The sequence below is a fragment of the Oncorhynchus gorbuscha genome, linkage group LG09 (assembly GCF_021184085.1).
Source record: "Oncorhynchus gorbuscha isolate QuinsamMale2020 ecotype Even-year linkage group LG09, OgorEven_v1.0, whole genome shotgun sequence".
Lineage (NCBI taxonomy): Eukaryota > Metazoa > Chordata > Actinopteri > Salmoniformes > Salmonidae > Oncorhynchus > Oncorhynchus gorbuscha.
Window position 1 is genome coordinate 66,009,679 of NC_060181.1, and position 18,372 is coordinate 66,028,050.

The 18,372-nt window shown below is 41.9% G+C and overlaps 1 protein-coding gene across 3 annotated transcripts; it reads left to right on the forward strand.

Moving 5' to 3' along the window:
• The first annotated feature begins 2,139 nt into the window (after positions 1 to 2,139).
• Positions 2,140 to 17,799, forward strand: creb1b (cAMP responsive element binding protein 1b). Of its 3 annotated transcripts, none has more exons than XM_046363148.1 (8): positions 2,140 to 2,274; positions 6,392 to 6,504; positions 7,089 to 7,259; positions 7,498 to 7,598; positions 7,690 to 7,838; positions 8,078 to 8,260; positions 8,354 to 8,510; positions 16,856 to 17,799. In XM_046363148.1, exons 2-8 carry the CDS (start codon positions 6,400 to 6,402, stop codon positions 16,875 to 16,877), a joined length of 888 nt encoding a protein of 295 aa, XP_046219104.1. In that variant the 5' UTR covers positions 2,140 to 2,274; positions 6,392 to 6,399; the 3' UTR covers positions 16,878 to 17,799. The 3 variants fall into 3 exon arrangements, with proteins under 3 accessions (XP_046219104.1, XP_046219102.1, XP_046219103.1); XM_046363146.1 differs by lacking the exon at positions 16,856 to 17,799 and adding an exon at positions 10,566 to 12,123; XM_046363147.1 differs by lacking the exon at positions 16,856 to 17,799 and adding an exon at positions 10,566 to 12,123 and having other exon boundaries at positions 7,113 to 7,259.
• The last annotated feature ends 573 nt before the right edge of the window (positions 17,800 to 18,372 follow it).

Sequence of the window (18,372 nt, forward strand, 5' to 3'; positions counted from 1 at the left end):
TTTTGGGTGGATGACTATTTAGAGCTTAAATACATCTTTATCCTTACATCCTTACAATCTAGATACATAGGCCTACATGTGATCCACATTCTTAACATAAATAAATCCAATAATCTACTTACGACAATATACAGTGGATTCAGAAAATATTCAGAACCCTTGACTTTTTCCACATTTTGTTGTTACAACCTTATTCAGAAATGGATTACATTTAAATTGGATTTACATTTACATTTAAAAATCCTAATCAATCTACACACAATACCGAATAATGACAAAACGGAAACTGGTTTTTCAATTTTTTTGCAAATTTATTACAAATAAAAACCAATATTTATTTACATAAGTATTAAGACCCTTTGCTATGTGACTTGAAATTGAGCTCAGGTGCATCCTGTTTCCATTAATCATCCTTGAGATGTTTCTACAACTTGATTGGAGTCCACTTCTGGTAAATTCAATTGATTGTACATGATTTAGAAAGGCACACACCTGTCTATATAAGGTCCCACAGTTGACAGTGCATGTCAGAGCACAAACCAAGCCATGAGGTCGAAGGAATTGTCCATAGAGCTCCGAGGCACAGATCTGGGGAAGGGTACCAAAACATTTCTGTAGTATTGAAGGTCCCCAAGAACACAGTGACCTCCATCATTCTTAAATGGAAGAAGTTTAGAACCACCAAGACTCTTCCTAGAGCTGGCCGCCTGGCCAAACTGAGCAATTGGGGGGGGAAGGGCCTTGGTCGGGGAGGTGACCAAGAACCCAATGGTCACTCTGACAGCGCTCCAGAGGTCCTCTGTGAAGATGGGAGAACCTTCCAGAAGGACAACCATCTCTGCAGCATTCCACCAATCAGACCTTTATGGTAGAGTGGCCAGACAGAAGCCACTCTTCAGTAAAAGACACATGACAGCCCGCTTGGAGTTTGCCAAAAGGCACCTAAAGGACTCTCAGACCATGAGAAACAAGATTCTCTGGTCTGATGAAACCAAGATTGAACTCTTTGGCCTAAATGTCAAGTGTCATATCTGGTGGAAACCTGGCACCATCCCTACGGTGAAGCTTGGTGGTGGCAGCATCATGTTGTGGGGATGTTTTTCAGCAGCAGGGACTGTGAGATTAGTCAGGATCGAGGGAAAGATGAACAGAGCAAAGTATAGGGAGATCCTTGATGAAAACCTGCTCCAGAGCACTCAGGACCTCAAACTAGGGTGAATGTTCACCTTCCAACACACAGCCAAGACAATGCAGTGTCTTTGAGTGGCCCAGCCAGAACCTGGACTTGAAGGGTCTGAATAGTTATGTAAATGTGATATAACAAAATACCTATCCATGCATTGTAAGATCTGGCATGCTTACGCAAATTCTGAGCAGAGGGACATAACCAAAATGTATCGAAATCTGGTGCCGACAGATGATGCATGCAACATCTGAGCAGGGGAACACAACCAATATCTGTCTCTCTGCTTGTGGAAATATAATTTTGCTGAGTCTACATTTGAATTAAAGTAATTCTCAATGTGACCCACCAGATTCAGAAGCTTAAAAACACTTTTAAAAAATTATGAAAACCCCATTCGATTTTGCCCAAAACTTTGAGAGAAAAAAACGAAAACTGAAAACAAGTAATGATGTTTTTTATTGTGTTTTATTTAGTTTTGGAGTCAAATACAGTAAAATAGTGTAAGTATATTTTAGTTCTTGATACATTTAGTGGTTTGTTAATTATTTGATTTCATATTTTTACTACATTTACTATAATAACCTTGACACACACACACACACACACACACACACACACACACACACACACACACACACACACACACACACACACACACACACACACACACACACACACACACACACACACACACACACACACACACACGGCACAGGTTGCCACATTGTAACATTGCACTTCACTTGGTTGGCACGTACCAACTAGTCGCTACAAAGTAACCTCGCTAAATGTATCAAAATATGCTGCTACTTTGTAACAGAATTATGACCATCTCGCCTAAACGTTCGTTCCTTTCCGCCCATTTTCGAGATGACTTCGGTCTACTCCGTCAGTTGTTCGGCTTGTTCCGCCCATCATTCGGTCGTTCTCGATGGTGCCGCTGACGATTTGATTTTCGTCCCTCTCGTTCTCGGTGTTGTTGTTCTCGGTGACGCGACGGAGGTGTAGCCTGACGCGGTCTCTTACGTGTCGGCCTGAATAAAAGTGGAGCTCCGAGGGCCCGGGAGTGACCGAGGGAGTCTGTTTCGGTAAGAGAGGACTAGTGTCCAGGGGAAGAGAGACAAGGCGCGTCCCACATAAACTGTATTCTGGTCCGGTTCATATCGGATGAACAAAGAGATCATGGCGGCGGGCTTGTTTCAGGCAGTCATGCAGGCATGGAGGGAGGGGAGGCTGCTGCGGCTAGTATATAAAGGCAGGGAATGTGGAGTATGCTTGCTCGCCAGTCAGGATCGAGAACATTGCTTGTTTGGACAGCATAGTCTGTGATGCGACATTACAAGCAAATGCGCACTGTGATCAAACATGAGACTTTCTGCTTTCTATAGCCTATTGAAGGCTACTCGCGCGCTGTGGGTCTTCTTGCGCAGCAGCCTATCCCTCGCCTGTAGAGTAGACATGCAAAGGGAGCTGTCTTAGATTTTATGTAGCCTAAAAAATGTAGTGGTCCTATAAGCCAAACTCAACTGCTAAATAATTGTTCGTACGAAAAATGTGTTGGGTATTATTGAACTTAAATTCTTAAAGTGCAAAATTATGTATTGGCTTTCATAAACCAGAATAAGAAATTATGAGAAATGTCGATTTTATTTATAGGGGTGGGCCTAGTCCACTTGTCAAACCAACTCTATGGGAGAAGGCTTGTTGCTGTGCTGTCCTAGTCTATAATAAGAAATCGTCAATTTAGACAAGTGCCCTAATTTGGTATTATTATGTATCCATATGCCTGGTTCGCAATAACAATATGACCCATCACGTAATGCTAGTCTATTTGCTTCTAGTCGTTTTTTTGTGCCAAAATAAAGTTATGTAAGTGTAGTCTAGTCAAAACATCCTCAAACGCATTAGGCCACTATGAGTTTTTGGTCAGCCTATTTTGGATATTCACTTATTATACAGCATGATATAATGTTATATATCGCTCTCAAAAGTTCACAAAAATGGTCGCGAACTAAATGTAAAACCAATGGTAAGCTATTTATGAATGGTATGAGACAAAGAGGGCGTCGCTGCTCTCCATGTGGCTCTCTGTCTTGTCACTGAGCAGATATAAAGTCGATATGTACAATTGAATGTAAACACATATATTTACAGTTTGAAAATGTGTGACATGGTGGTTAGAGAAATCTTTTTTTATTATACTGCCATGTTGCACTGAGCCTTGCTGTGGAAAACCACATTAGTGTCCGACTTTCAGCTGTCTCCCTCAACTTCAATTCTCGACTATTGTCTACAGTCGGTTACTTAAGCCTTACCGCTCGAACACAGCCAATGACTTTTGAAGAGGGATAACTCTGTAAGATTCAACAGAGACGTTATTCACTGTGACCGACTGTGATGCAGTGTGTGAGCTCACGATGCTTTCATTTCTGCCTTCTTTTGAATGGGACTTGAATAATGATTCATCATTCTACACACTATTACTGTTGCATTGCTATTTAGTGAAAACTTCTCTCTTTTTTGTAATTACATTGTCAAAATATTATTGTCAAAATCAATAGGCTACTACACTCATGGTTGATAGCTTTATTCCACAAGTGATCTTCTGTCATGCTCTTTCTCTATGGTTCTGAAAAGGTTCAATAAAATAAAAAGGGCAAGAAATAAGAGTTGACTATCAGGGGAGAATGAAGCTGTTTCTCTCCCTTTGTCTGCAACAGGCACCTCTTTCATGACCCTGATTTTCCACTGAGGGAGGGTTTGTGGCTGCTGGCACTCCCTCCCCTCCACAACCAGACTACCATGTTTAGCAGCCAGCCAATGGTCACTGGTAGTAGGGGAATTGCCAACATTGTATTCTCTGACAGACAGAGCTAGCGCCGTTGGGGTGGTACTGGCAGACCAGACAGGCCAGACAAGTCATAACACATATGTGCCTATGGCTACAGACTGCATGAGAGCACTGTCCCATGTGTGTGTTCTGTCCTAGCTATCCCTGTTAGGTGAAACATTTCTCTGGCTAGTCTAGAGACATGGCATATTGACAAGACAGAGGAGTAGGAGGCGGAAGTGTTTTGGGAATCTGGGAAAGGCCTCTAGCGGATAAAGCCATTGCATGACATGTTGGTAATGGGTTTCTGGCAGTGCACATGTTTGCCAAGTCTGAGTTGGTCGGACTCTGTGGAGTTTAGTAACAGCTATCGGAGAATATTTAAGCTTAAAGGTCTAGAGAAGGAAGAAAATGGCATGAGTCCAAAATGGCACCCTATCCCCTTTATAGTGCATTACTTTTGACCAGAGGCCAGCACACTATCCCGTAAATAGTGCACTACTTTTGGCCAGCGCTCTATGGGTCTCTGGTCAAAAGGCGACTCACGGGCCAAATAATTTTATCTGGCCACCCAAGTTTTTGAGAAAAAATTCATTGTTTTTAAAGATTTATCTTTTGGACATAAAAGACTGAAAAATCACTAAGGAATTAGCTCAAAATTGTTTTAATTTAGTAAATCTGTTCCAATGTATTCCCACGCATAAATAGCGAGGCATATGTGATTGTATTCCACTGTAATTAAGGTTTAAAATGTTTTGTCAAATATTGTTTGGGATTCTTGCGGTCTGTTTGCACTGTACAAATGATTTAGAACTATGTTCCGGCCCTCCGACCATCCGCACAAGGAAAGATCAGCCCACGGCTGAATGTTATCGGGGACTCCTGATGTAGGGTATAGGATGCCATTTCAGGGGCAGCCATGCTGTCTTTGGCAGCCATTAGGTGGATGTACAGGCCTTCTGCTGAACAAGGTGTCCCAGAGGACCAGAGGGAAATGTCAGCTGCCCAAACCAAACACACGCTAGCTGCTAGGCCCTATACCCACGAGGAGGAAAGTGACGCATTCCTAGACAATGAGAAGAATGACCTCTCCAGGGGATAGTGCTGTGTGTTTGTGTCAAATCACATTTTATTGGTCGCAAACACATATTTAGCAGATGTTATTGCAGGTGTAGGGAAATGCTTGTTAATGTGTGTGTGTGTTTATAACCTAGGAATGGGTCACTTCCTTACTCCGCTACGCCAGTCTCCAAGCTATTCTTCAGCCAGAACGGAATAATTTGTTCTTTATAGTAATGCCAAATGTTTTCCAAGGTTGTCTCAGGACATTCCTAAAGAGATTTCCAGCCCAAAAATCACATTGTCAAAGGGTATCCCCAACTCTCTTATGTACCTTTAGAAGAGTATGATAAAGCTTAGGAATAGCCCTGAGAACGTATCCACTTACATTGGACCTCTCAGTTACATCTGTAAGAAGCGGCTTCGCCCCGCTTCACTTCTGAGAGAGGTACAAGCTATCATGTTGCCAGTCAGTTACAAACAGTTACAAACGGTCCACATCTGTTTCAGTTATTAGATACTCTGTTCATAAAAGCTGGAAGGACAGCTGTGGGCAGTTTGCAGAAACACTTGCCTAACAGACAGTGGGTTGATTCTAGAGACAGGCTTTCCACTGATTTTCTTATTTACAATGACAGCCTACCGGGGAACAGTGGGTTAACTGCCTTGTTCAGGGCAACAGTGGGTTAACTGCCTTGTTCAGGGGAACAGTGGGTTAACTGCCTTGTTCAGGGGAACAGTGGGTTAACTGCCTTGTTCAGGGGAACAGTGGGTTAACTGCCTTGTTCAGGGCAACAGTGGGTTAACTGCCTTGTTCAGGGGAACAGTGGGTTAACTGCCTTGTTCAGGGGAACAGTGGGTTAACTGCCTTGTTCAGGGGAACAGTGGGTTAACTGCCTTGTTCATGGCAACAGTGGGTTAACTGCCTTGTTCAGGGGAACAGTGGGTTAACTGCCTTGTTCAGGGGCAGAACGACAGATTTTTACCTTGTCAGCTCGGGGATTCAATCTAGCAACCTTTCGGTTACTGGCCTAACGCTCTAACCACTAGGCTACCTGTCACCCCAAATACCAGCTGGTGCCAGGTAACTAACTATCTGTTGTGTTGAATCCTTCAAATATAAGTACCAGTAGAAAGTACTACTAAGAACAATATCATATCATACCATATCTCTCAACAAAAACCAGGTCAAACCAGCTGAAATGATCATCAGCATTACTGAGATTTTCTCCTTAATGATCATAACAAGACACCTATAAAATGTATCAGAAAGTCCCATCTAACCCTAATGTCCTTCTCTCCCTCTTCCCCTACAGCTAAGTCGATGACCATGGAGTCGGGAGCAGAGGTTCATCAGGGAGGAGACACGGTAGTGTCAGAGACAGACAGCCAACAGATCTCCCAGGCACAGATAGCAACCCTGGCACAGGTAAGTAGCCGGCCCATCAACCTACCACACACTAGTACAGTATAACATTACTACTACCATTCACAGGTAAGCCTACTCTGCCTCCCTACCACACACTTGCGCATTACAACTTCCACTCACTACCCCACTGACTCATCTATGACTGGACCCAGACCCTCACAGGGTTGTGAATACTCACTGACTGATAGGGAATGGTCTGCCACTTCACACACCCAGCAGATATATACAGTATGACTCACTGGGAGACGGTAGTCAGCATGACCCTGTTGTACAAGAAATAGGAAGACATGGAAATAGTCACCCCCCCCCACACACACACACAACTTCAGTTACAGCAGAACCGGCTGATGCAAGCAGGAGACAGTAGAATGTCACAAAATATACTGTACATACTGACATCATTCACGCTACCGCTTCATTCTCATATGCACACAAATGCAGTAAATATGTATCTATACAGAGACAAACAAATGTAGCAAACAGGTGTTTTTATAAACATAAGTAGTAGGACCCAGAAAACCTCAAGTTTTTCCAGACCAGGAAAACTCGGGGGTTCTAGTTATAGGTGTGTGTCCCCTGGACAGCAGGATTATGTTTATGCTTTGCAGGTTTCCATGGCAGCAGGTCACGCCACATCCAGCGGTCCTACAGTCACCCTGGTGCAGCTGCCCAATGGCCAGACGGTCCAGGTTCACGGCGTCATCCAGGCCGCTCAGCCCTCTGTCATACAGTCACCACAGGTCCAGACTGTTCAGGTGAGTAGACCTTCTCATCTAACCTTTATTTATAGAGCTTTGTCGTCAAGATAAAAAAAACTTTAACAAAATCCTAGCTTAGAAACAACAACTTAGCACTAGAAGAAATCACTGTGACCCCAACCAGACCTGGTCATAATAAACCAATTATGATCGCCAACCCTGGTGTTGAAGAAATACAGTGTATGTAAGTATTTGTTCCTGCCCAGCACTAACACACCTGATTGGACTTTTCCAGATCTCCACCCTAGCAGAGAGTGAAGACTCTCAGGAGTCAGTGGACAGTGTGACTGACTCTCAGAAACGCAGAGAGATCCTCTCACGACGCCCCTCATATAGGTACACTTTGGTGTGTGTGATAATGCAGTGCTGTGATTACTGTAGGTGTTTCTTGGTGTTTATCTGACATCCTGCCCTCTAACCCTAACAGGAAGATCCTGAATGACCTGTCATCAGGTGACACCCCAGGGGTTCCCAGGATCGAGGAAGAGAAGTCGGAGGAGGACACAGCGCCCGCCATCACCACGGTTACCATGCCCACATCATGCCCCATCTACCAGACCAGCAGTGGCCAGTACAGTACGTCACGTTTGACCCTTTGTTCTTTTACTCACCAATGTCATGGTCATCGGAGCAGCAAAAGTTATTTTTTCAGTCACTGACAGAGGTAATTTAAGAGGGTATTTTAAGCAAGATGTTTAGTTGCTAATTTTACAACCTTATTATTTTCCTTCTCTCGCGCTCTCTTTGTCTGCCCTCATTCTCTGTCTCTCTTTGTCTCTCTCTCTCTTGCTCTCTCCTTCCCTCTCCTCTCCCAGTCGCCATCACCCAGGGCGGGGCAATCCAGCTGGCCAATAACGGAACAGACGGGATCCAGGGACTGCAGACCCTGACTATGACCAACGCTGCGGCCGCCCAGCAGGGCACCACCATCCTGCAGTACGCTCAGACCTCGGACGGCCAGCAGATCCTGGTGCCAAGCAACCAGGTGGTAGTGCAAGGTGAGTGGTAGTGCCTTACCTCTTGATATGGATAAAAACACACAGTCAATCGGAGTGTTTGAGATCGTTTGGATCGTTTCCATTGTTCCCCAGCTGCGTCAGGAGATGTGCAGGCCTACCAGATCCGCACGGCCCCCACTAGCACCATCGCCCCTGGGGTGGTCATGGCCTCCTCCCCTGCCCTGTCTGGCCAGGGGGGCCCAGAGGTAGAAGTTACCCGCAAGAGAGAGGTCAGACTCATGAAGAACAGGTAAGGACAGAGTGGGGTTCCCTTTGGAGACCTGTAAACCTTATAATAAGCCATTTTAGGGCTTATATATGCTACAAGTAATCAAACATTATACCTGCTTGCATTAAGTAAAGTGTAACCAAGACCATCAATTCATTCAATTCCAATAACGTCATGTGTGGTGACGGATTGCTAGATACAAGACCGATAACATACAACACAAAACATGTACAGCATAAAGGAGTGGAAGAATTCTATGCAGCCACAGGCTATATATACACATACAGTGCCTTGCGAAAGTATTCGGCCCCCTTGAACTTTGCGACCTTTTGACACATTTCAGGCTTCAAACATAAAGATATAAAACGGTATTTTTTTGTGAAAAATCAACAACAAGTGGGACACAATCATGAAGTGGAATGACATTTATTGGATATTTCAAACTTTTTTAACAAATCAAAAACGGAAAAATTGGGCGTGCAAAATTATTCAGCCCCTTTACTTTCAGTGCAGCAAACTCTCTCCAGAAGTTCCGTGAGGATCTCTGAATGATCAAATGTTGACCTAAATGACTAATGATGATAAATACAATCCACCTGTGTGTAATCAAGTCTCCGTATAAATGCACCTGCACTGTGATAGTCTCAGAGGTCCGTTAAAAGCGCAGAGAGCATCGTGAAGAACAAGGAACACACCAGGCAGGTCTGAGATACTGTTATGAAGAAGTTCAAAGCCGTATTTGGATACAAAAATATTTCCCATGCTTTAAACATCCCAAGGAGCACTGTGCAAGCAATAATATTGAAATGGAAGGAGTATCAGACCACTGCAAATCTACCAAGACCTGGCCGTCCCTCTAAACTTTCAGCTCATACAAGGAGAAGACTGATCAGAGATGCAGCCAAGAGGCCCATGATCACTCTGGATGAACTGCAGAGATCTACAGCTGAGGTGGGAGACTCTGTCCAGAGGACAACAATCAGTCGTATATTGCACAAATCTGGCCTTTATGGAAGAGTGGCAAGAAGAAAGCCATTTCTTAAAGATATCAATAAAAAGTGTCGTTTAAAGTTTGCCACAAGCCACCTGGGAGACACACCAAACATGTGGAAGAAGGTGCTCTGGTCAGATGAAACCAAAATTGAACTTTTTGGCAGCAATGCAAAACGTTATGTTTGGCGTAAAAGCAACACAGCTCATCACCCTGAACACAACATCCCCACTGTCAAACATGGTGGTGGCAGCATCATGGTTTGGGCCTGCTTTTCTTCAGCAGGGACAGGGAAGATGGTTAAAATTGATGGGAAGATGGATGGAACCAAATACACGACCATTCTGGAAGAAAACCTGATGGAGTCTGCAAAAGACCTGAGCCTGGGATGGAGATTTGTCTTCCAACAAGACAATGATCCAAAACATAAAGCAAAATCTACAATGGAATGGTTCAAAAATAAACATATCCAGGTGTTAGAATGGCCAAGTCAAAGTCCAGACCTGAATCCAATCGAGAATCTGTGGAAAGAACTGAAAACTGCTGTTCACAAATGCTCTCCATCCAACCTCACTGAGCTCGAGCTGTTTTGCAAGGAGGAATGGGAAAAAATGTCAGTCTCTCGATGTGGAAAACTGATAGAGACATACCCCAAGCGACTTACAGCTGTAATCGCAGCAAAAGGTGGCGATACAAAGTATTAACTTAAGGGGGCAGAATAATTTTGCACGCCCAATTTTTCAGTTTTTGATTTGTTAAAAAAGTTTGAAATATCCAATAAATGTCGTTCCACTTCATGATTGTGTCCCACTTGTTGTTGATTCTTCACAAAAAAATACAGTTTTATATCTTTATGTTTGAAGCCTGAAATGTGGCAAAAGGTCGCAAAGTTCAAGGGGGCCGAATACTTTCGCAAGGCACTGTATTTACAAATACAAATGAAGAAAAACTTCAAGAGTTTTTGGCACAAAACTAGAAGCTGCTCTAGAGAAGATGATGTGTACCATCTCATGCAGGCTGAGCCAATAGCCAGAGGTTTCCCTAACTGTGTCTTGGGAAACTAACTGTGTCTTGTTGTGTCACAGAGAGGCGGCCCGCGAGTGTCGCAGGAAGAAGAAGGAGTATGTCAAGTGTCTTGAGAACCGCGTGGCCGTGCTGGAAAACCAGAACAAAACCCTCATAGAGGAACTGAAAGCACTTAAAGACCTGTACTGCCATAAATCTGAGTAGCTTCAAAATAACCCATCCAACCCAACTGTCACTCCCTATTCAGCGGGCATCAGACTGCCCACTGAACTGTACAGAGACTCTGCCAAGCATTGGCCTACGGGCATGACCCATGACATCTGAAGCAAGAGGATGTGAGAGAGAAGACAGAATGAAAATGGATTGATGGACGGGAGATCAGTGATGGACAGTGCTTTGTGGGAATTGTAGTAAACATGACCACTTTGGCCCATACGTCCCCAAATCTCCCATCCACCAATCCATTTTCACCCTGTCTTCTCTCTCACATCCTCTTGCTTCCACTCCTTCTTCTCCCGCTCACTTGTTATCCACCTTTTCATCTTTCTTTGCCTCTCCCAACTTCTCTCAATATTATCCCACCGCGGAACTGAAAGGATGAGGATTCATTCGTCAGTTGTGGTTCCAGGGATAACGTGGTGAAACATAACACTAACTCTTTTACACTATTCAAGCTTCTTGTTTGGGGTTTGAATACTGGGAAGAGAAGTCACAGACTTCTGACATAGTCATTTGTTATTAACCCAAAGCCTCGTATGTCTTCACTAACAATGGTTAGCCAATCAAACCATAGGGTTAGTGTCTGAATGTCCAATCAGCTCAAGAGGAAGTCAAGACAAGGAAGTCAAGGTAGCCTCCAGAACCCTGGCATTGGAGTCCAGTTAAGACATTGTAGATTTCCCTGGGCCCGGTTTCCCAAAAGCATCTTAAGGCTAAGTTCATCGTTAGAACCTTTGTAGGAGCCTCATTAAATCTGGTTATTAACATTGCACTTGAAAGCGCTCGTAATCTAACGCATGCTTCAGACCACTCGTAGAACAGCAGTGCGTCGTCAGATGCTTTTTTTGCCCTCTGTTATGTACAGAAGATCTTCGCTAAACATCACATTGTTTGTCCGTCTCTCTGTGTCCGATGATAACTTCAGAACGATGTTGACTACAAATGCAAAGGTGCCAATGTCTTTGGAATTGATACAAACAAGCAACGTATAAAAATATGCTTCAAATGAAAACCGAGATGACTGCATTAAAATATAAACAGTAGGATGTAGGCCTATTTCAGTCCTATTGAAATACATACCATGTTCAATCAATTGAGTTCTATTTTGCTACTTTTAGGCTACTGTTTGTAATTTGTCTCAATACATTTCATGATGTGTAGCCTAACGTGCTTAATGATGTGCCAAATCTTTGATTTAGTGGGTAAGCATTAGACTAAGGCGCCTCAATATTTGCATCCATGGGTGGTAATATCCATAGCCGCGGGAAGTAAGGGTGCTGAGGGTGCTGCATCACCCTCTCATAAATCACAATAAACCAAATTAGTGCACTAGGCCTTTGAATAAACCAAATTGGTGCACTAGGCCTTTATTACCCCTGTATGAGCGGGGAAAAATACTCATCCGCAGAGCAGGGGAAAGCCCCCCAACTCGCCCGTCGACAAACAATTTCAGCACCCCCACGCCAAAACAACTTTCTGCGGCCATGGTAATATCACTCTAGGAGCTGATCTGTCGTCAGTATTGTGAAATAATTATAATGTTGAGGAAAGTTCCCTTTCTTTCAATCCTATCAGTATCAACACATAATCAAACAATGCTCTTAAGCGAGCGTTCTCTCTGTGTGGTGTTTTGGGAAACTCATGTTACATCTTTGGGAAAGATACATTGTTAAAACACGCCTAAATTCCATCGCTATCAGGAAACCGGGCCCTGCTCAGTAGATCATATGAGATCAGATTATGTTATTTGCTAGATCTCAGTGCTTAGGTTAAACCTCCATAATCAGTATAACCCATCAACTCGGATTCATCTTCCATTTCAAGTGTCTTGGGTATTTTCTGTATTTCGTTACATTTTGATATCTGAGATTTGAGCTACTTTTGTTACGCTCTCTAAAGATTTGGACTGTTGCTAGGTGGTGGTGGAATATGGATCCCATATAACTACTGAAGAAAACAGATTCGTGTCTGAATACTGGAAAAAGTTGTCAGTACACACTACATATGGTTAATGGGTTAATGGCAATTATCTGAGATTAAATTCACCTAAGTAAATCTTGTTGGAATAGATACATTTGTAATCTCCGGCATACACATATTTATGGTGAGTGTACTACTGTACATACATTCAGTACATACATTACCGTTCAAACGTTTGGGGTCACTTAGAAATGTCCTTGTTTAAAAAAATAATAATAATAAAAGGCAAGTTTTCTGGGGCCATGAAAAGAACATCAAATTGATCAGAAACACAGTGCAGACATTGTTAATGTTGTAAATTACTATTGTAGCTGGAAACAGCAGATCTTTTTATGAATTTTCCACATAGGTGTACAGAGGCCTGTTTTAAAAGGCTAATTGATCATTCTAGGCAAGAGTTCCTCTGTCCAGTGCCTGTGTTCTTTTGCCCATTGGCCAGTCTGAGATATGGCTTTTTCTTTGCAACTCTGCCTAGGCCAGCATCCCGGATTTGCCTCTTCACTGTTGACATTGAGACTGGTGTTTTGCGGGTACTATTTAATGAAGCTGCCAGTTGAGGACTTGTGAGGCGTCTGTTTCTCAAACTCTACACTCTAATGTACTTGTCCTCTTGCATAGTTGTGCACCGGGGCCTCCCACTCCTTTTCCCATTCTGGTTAGAGCCAGTTTGCTCTGTTCTGTGAAGGGAGTAGTACACAGCGTTGTACGAGATCTTCAGTTTTTTGGCAATTTCTCGCATGGAATAGCCTTTATTTCTCAGAACAAGAATAGACTGACGAGTTTCAGAAGAAAGTTATTTGATTCTGGCCATTTTGAGCCTGTAATCAAACCCACAAATGCTGATGCTCGAGATACTCGACTAGTTTAATCAGGACACCAGTTTTCAGCTGTGCTAACATAATTGCAAAAGGGTTTTCTAATGATCAATTAGCCTTTTAAAATGATAAACTTGGATTAGCTAACACAACGTGCCATTGGAACACAGGAGTGATAGTTGCTGATAATGGGCCTCTGTACGCCTATGTAGATATTCAATAAAATATCTGCTGTTTCCAGCTACAATAGTCATTTACAACATTAACAATGTCTACACTGTATTTCTGATCAATTTGATGTTATTTTAATGGGAAAAACATTTGCTTTTCTTTCAAAAACAAGGACATTTCTAAGTGACCCTAAACTTTTCAACGGTAGTGTATACGATTACATTAACATTTCGTTAGTAGGTTTATGTAGGACTTGGGATCAATCTTCCAACATCACAGACATAGATACTTTATATTCTGTTTATGATAGGATAAAGTAGTACCATATTGTATTACATATTGATTATTTTTCTTTTGATATAATTACTGTACATGGAGCCTACAGCATGTGTAGATTTTACTATGATATTTCTATTGATTTGATAAGAAAATTGTTATGCATAATATGAAACCAATATAGATTAACGTATTTGTATCATTACACTGCAGCACATAAAAAAATACAAAAATATATAATGTGTATTCCTTTAGCTTACCAGGCCTATTACAATGTCGGCAGCTATTTAAGAAAAAGGCCTTTTTTAAACTCACCATGCTTTGTGTTGCTCTGCTCATCTTCTTTTGAGACAGGCGACTGAACAGCCTGTTGGAAGCTATTACAACCCATAAGACATATTAGTTCAATTAGTCCTCTGGGTTTCATTAAGCTGTAAATGGCTAAGAAATCAATGTGATTCTGCCAGCCACACCACTCATCTGTGCAGAGGACTGAGAGCCCTAAGTGGTTGTAAAAGCCTCTTGCGAATGTTGTAACATGCTTACTATAAATGCATTTCATCACAGAGCACCGCCCGACTAGGAAGCAACACCATCATAAAACGAAAGCTTCTTTTCTTTTTGTTAGATATTATGTCATATGTAATGTCACGGTACAGTAAATGCATTTCTTCCTACATTTTTTGCCTTTGTTTGTACTTTATAAATAAGAATTCATTTTAGACACTAGAATATTCCTGAGTTGAATGTGAAATAAATACATGGTTCAGCCAACTCCAAACCTGTAATATCTTTTAAAAAACCAAACATTATTTGTGGAAATAATCAGCACCAAAATCCTAGTTTGTTCGTCTTTTTGTATTCAGGAGGACGCATCAGGAATCTAAATATATTGATCCTGGGTGAACCATGAAAAACAAATCAACACATTGGAATTGGAATGTATCTTCAGTGTGAATACCCAGATTCATCTCATGCACATCAAACATATAACAGAGCATAACTTCTTGAGTTTTCTGTTTAGGATGGGGGTAGTTTGTTAATGGTTATCATTTTTACTGTGTTTGTACGTTGAGATTCAGTCAATCCAGTGTCACTCTGCTTGCTTTATTTTTCTACATTAAAAGACTGTTTATAATGTACAGCATTCATCATATTATGTGAATGGTATTGTAAAAAGAAAAGTGGGTTGAGTTCGTGTGAAATGGTCACAGAAAGTAATGTTTCTGATTATCATTGTGCAAGGGTATCACTGTAATTTTGTTCTTCTGTTGCTTGCAAAAGGCAAAGCCATCTTTTGAGTCGTGTGAATCATTACCTTGTCCTGGCGCTACTCTTTCAGTTTTTACAGACGCTTTGACAAGTCATTTGTGAGGCTGAATCCAAGCATGACAAATTGCAGAGGTAATCTCTTAGCAGAGCTTTTTCAGGGTAGATTATGGACTCATGCTGAAGGGAAGCAATTTGACACAGCACACCTTGAGTTTCAGCTTTGCCAGCTCTGTAAAACTCATTATTTTATGACCCGAGCAGAACTGAGCAGAGCAGGTCAATGGCGCTTACAAAACAGTAGGTGAGGTTTGCTTGAACAGAAGAAGAATTCATCTTGAATTAATCTTGACAAAATACCAGGGAAGATACCAAGAGGTAAACTTGCCTATAGGCTTTTGTATTTAGCATTTCGTTCAATTTAAGTAGCTGAATGAACAAACAAAAAATATCAATAGCCTACAGTGGTTTGGTTTCTGTACCATTTTGAGGTACACAACCTGGCTTTACTTCCTGCATGAACAGCCTGTCATAGTGGAACTTTGAACAATAACCTTTTTCTAAACTTTTGTGCCCTGTTTGAATATTGCCAATTTTACAAATTGTACTCTTTAAATACCATTTATTGTACATAATGTAATCCTGTTAAGGGAGGTTTTATTGTGTTCCAGTTGTGTATCTGTCCATTGTATATATTGTCTGTGAACAGCATTAAACTAAAGCGCCTAACGATCCACACTTTAGACAGATACAAAGTCGCGGGGAATAGGGGTGCTGTCCTCTGATCAATAAAGAAATAAACAATTCATCCAATTAATGCACTAGGCCTTTATTACTCCTGTAGAAGTGGAGCGAAGCAAAGTGCTTGTCAGCAGACAAAAAATCTAGGAAAAATGTCAGCACCCCCACCCCGAAACGTCTTTCCACAGCCATGGACAGATAGACATTTTGAAAGCGCTATGTGACACATTGTACCACTCTTTTGTAAACATTTATGCCACAATAAATTGCATTCAAAGTGTCTTATTTGTCATCATTTTATAGACTGTTTTTAACTGTCAAAACAATAACATGTTCGATATGGACGCGCAAATCATCAGACAACGTTCATTTCCTGGTTATTATCCGTTTGCTCTGGTGGTGTTACATTTGGCGAGCACAGCAAATAACCACAGAGCTAGCGTGATGTCAAGGTAAAGATCAGCTTAACTTGTTAGCCAGATCATTTCTCTCAAGACAGCCAATAATATAACTAAACTAAATGTAGCTAGCATACGAGTCCAATGTTTAACGGCCACATTGTTTACATCAAATGTTAGCTAGCAGCAGTAATTATCTCACTATCAACCTCTCTCTCCCCCCTCACCAATCTGTCTCTCCTAGCTCTTCGTCCACTTCCTCCAAAACGCAAATATATTTTACCCAGGTATATAACTCATTTAGTTTCAATTAAGAAATATACTAGTTTTAATTAAGCACTAGCTTGTGCTACGCATGTATTATTGACCTTGCATTACTAGACCTAGCTAGTGGTTTGTTTATATTGTAAAGCTATAGGAGACTATTGTACAAATGCTAATGCTGATAATGTTTATTTTTATTTATTTTTTTCTCCCCAGTTTTGACATATCCAATTCGTAGTTACAGTCTTGTCCCGTCGCTGCAAAGGTCAAGAGCCGTGCATCCTCCGAAACACAACCCTGCCAAGCCGCGCTGCTTATTGACACACTGCCCATTTAAACCGGAAGCCAACCGCACCAATGTTTCAGAGGAAACACCGTCAAACTGGCGTGCGCCAAACCCTCCCCTAACCCGGACGACGCTGGAACAATCGTTCGCCGTCTCGCGGTCGAAGCCGGCTGCAACACAGCCCAGGATCGATGCACCAGACGGAAGGCAACTTGTGATAATGTAGAACTGCATATTAATTACACCAGGATGATACATGAAGCAAACAAATGACAACTTTATTTCAAGCAACATGTATTTTGAAATGAAATCAAATAACCTTAAATAATTCCTTTCTGCACACACTCATGTGCTAGTAATATCTCTCTCCTGTGCATGTCATCCTTAAGGCCTACCTACCTTCATTACAAGGATAGGGCTTGCACTAATCCATTTGATGACGGCATATACAGTAGCTGTAGAAGTCAAATCGGATATCCTTCAACATAGTTAGCCTCATTAATTGTCTAATGAAAAAGAAAAACCCACACACTGGTCTTGCCAGTGTCAGCCTTTTCAATTCTTTCAAGTTATTAGCAAATGATTCCCACACACCACAAAAGGCTGTAGAGGGGAGAATGGTTCATAATAATGGATGGAATGGTATGAAACACACTGACACAATGTGTTTGACATGTTGGATACGTTCCATTTGTTCCATTCCAGCCATTACTACGAGCCCATTCTCCCCAATTCAGGTGCCTCAGGCCATCTGTGACACACACATAAACTATCTCTGATATGTGATTGTGTTTCCTATTTATAATATCATTTCAAATGGAGAAAACATCTCAACAAATTGTAAACAATGTGTGAGGATTTACTAATCCGGTTTCAGCCTAGAAATGATGTTCAAGTGCATTAAACATGTCCACGAGCTCAATATTCATCTCTTCGTATGTCTGCATTTGGCATGCATGCCATAAATAATCTCACATCCACTGTAACCAAAGGGTAGAGCATGGATAGGTCTGAGTGGAGGGACCTTGCACCTTCTCCTCCAATACAGGTACAAGACAATACAGTTGAGGAGGTTGGATGCGAGTAAATCAAGGAAAGACAAAGTAAGGCAAAGCCCTAGTAGCCTTCGTGTGGTGATGTCACCTGCCCTGAGAACAAAAGAACTGTTATCCTAACCCAACCAAGATTATGTTTTTTGTAGGATAATGGATGCTGCTTTGTGGGTATGAAGTGCTGTTGTGGACAGGGGTTGCATCCTAGGTCAGCCATACAGAGATTGTTACACCTATAACACTCAACGACATCAGCTGCAAATCTGTGCAATATAATCAGACAAAATGAGAGTAAGTGACAACCAAATAAACCAGACAAACAAGGAATGTTAAATGACCAAAAAATGCACTATACTTAAATCAAAGAATCAACACTATTTCATATCATACAAAGA

Excerpts from the sequence above, each read along its gene's own strand:
- creb1b (XM_046363146.1), top strand. The coding sequence starts at position 6,400 with ATGACCATGGAGTCGGGAGCAGAGGTTCATCAGGGAGGAGACACGGTA. Across the intron at positions 7,260-7,497 it reads CACAGGTCCAGACTGTTCAG|ATCTCCACCCTAGCAGAGAG; the intron begins GTGAGTAGACCT and ends GGACTTTTCCAG. Across the intron at positions 7,599-7,689 it reads TCACGACGCCCCTCATATAG|GAAGATCCTGAATGACCTGT; the intron begins GTACACTTTGGT and ends TAACCCTAACAG.